This window comes from Trypanosoma theileri (genome assembly GCF_002087225.1).
Source record: "Trypanosoma theileri isolate Edinburgh chromosome Unknown TM35_Tth_1_V1, whole genome shotgun sequence".
NCBI lineage: Eukaryota > Euglenozoa > Kinetoplastea > Trypanosomatida > Trypanosomatidae > Trypanosoma > Trypanosoma theileri.
Genome location: NW_021639843.1, coordinates 664,171 through 664,646, shown reverse-complemented (window position 1 = coordinate 664,646; position 476 = coordinate 664,171). Strand labels below are relative to the sequence as shown.

Here is a 476-nt window from a genome sequence, read left to right as displayed (position 1 = left end):
TTCTCAGCTGCAAGTTTCTCGTTCTCAGCAGTCTTCTGTTCCAGTTCTTCGGCCAGCTTCTCGTTCTCAGCAGTCTTCTGCTCCAGTTCATCGGCCAGCTTTTCGTTCTCAGCTGCAAGTTTCTCGTTCTCAGCTGTCTTCTGCTCCAGTTCATCAGCCAGCTTCTCGTTCTCAGCAGTCTTCTGTTCCAGTTCATCGGCCAGTTTCTCGTTCTCAGCAGTGAGCCTCTCAATTTCAGCCATCTTCTGTTGCAGCTCGTCATTCAGTCTATCGATCTCCGCCAAAAGCCTCTCATTCTCAGCTGCAAGCTTCTCGTTCTCAGCAGTCTTCTGCTCCAGTTCATCGGCCAGCTTCTCGTTCTCGGCAGTCTTCTGTTCCAGTTCATCGGCCAGCTTTTCGTTCTCAGCTGTCTTCTGCTCCAGTTCATCGGCCAGCTTCTCGTTCTCGGCAGTCTTCTGTTCCAGTTCATCAGCCAG

The 476-nt window shown here is 51.5% G+C and overlaps 1 protein-coding gene across 1 annotated transcript; it reads right to left on the bottom strand.

The window, feature by feature from the left end:
• Positions 1–2: 2 nt before the first annotated feature.
• On the bottom strand, positions 3–476 carry TM35_000013540 (uncharacterized protein; the record flags this gene model as incomplete). Its single annotated transcript, XM_029021035.1, has 1 exon — positions 3–476. A coding segment is annotated over one exon (474 nt), but the record flags the coding sequence as incomplete, so codon positions are not given.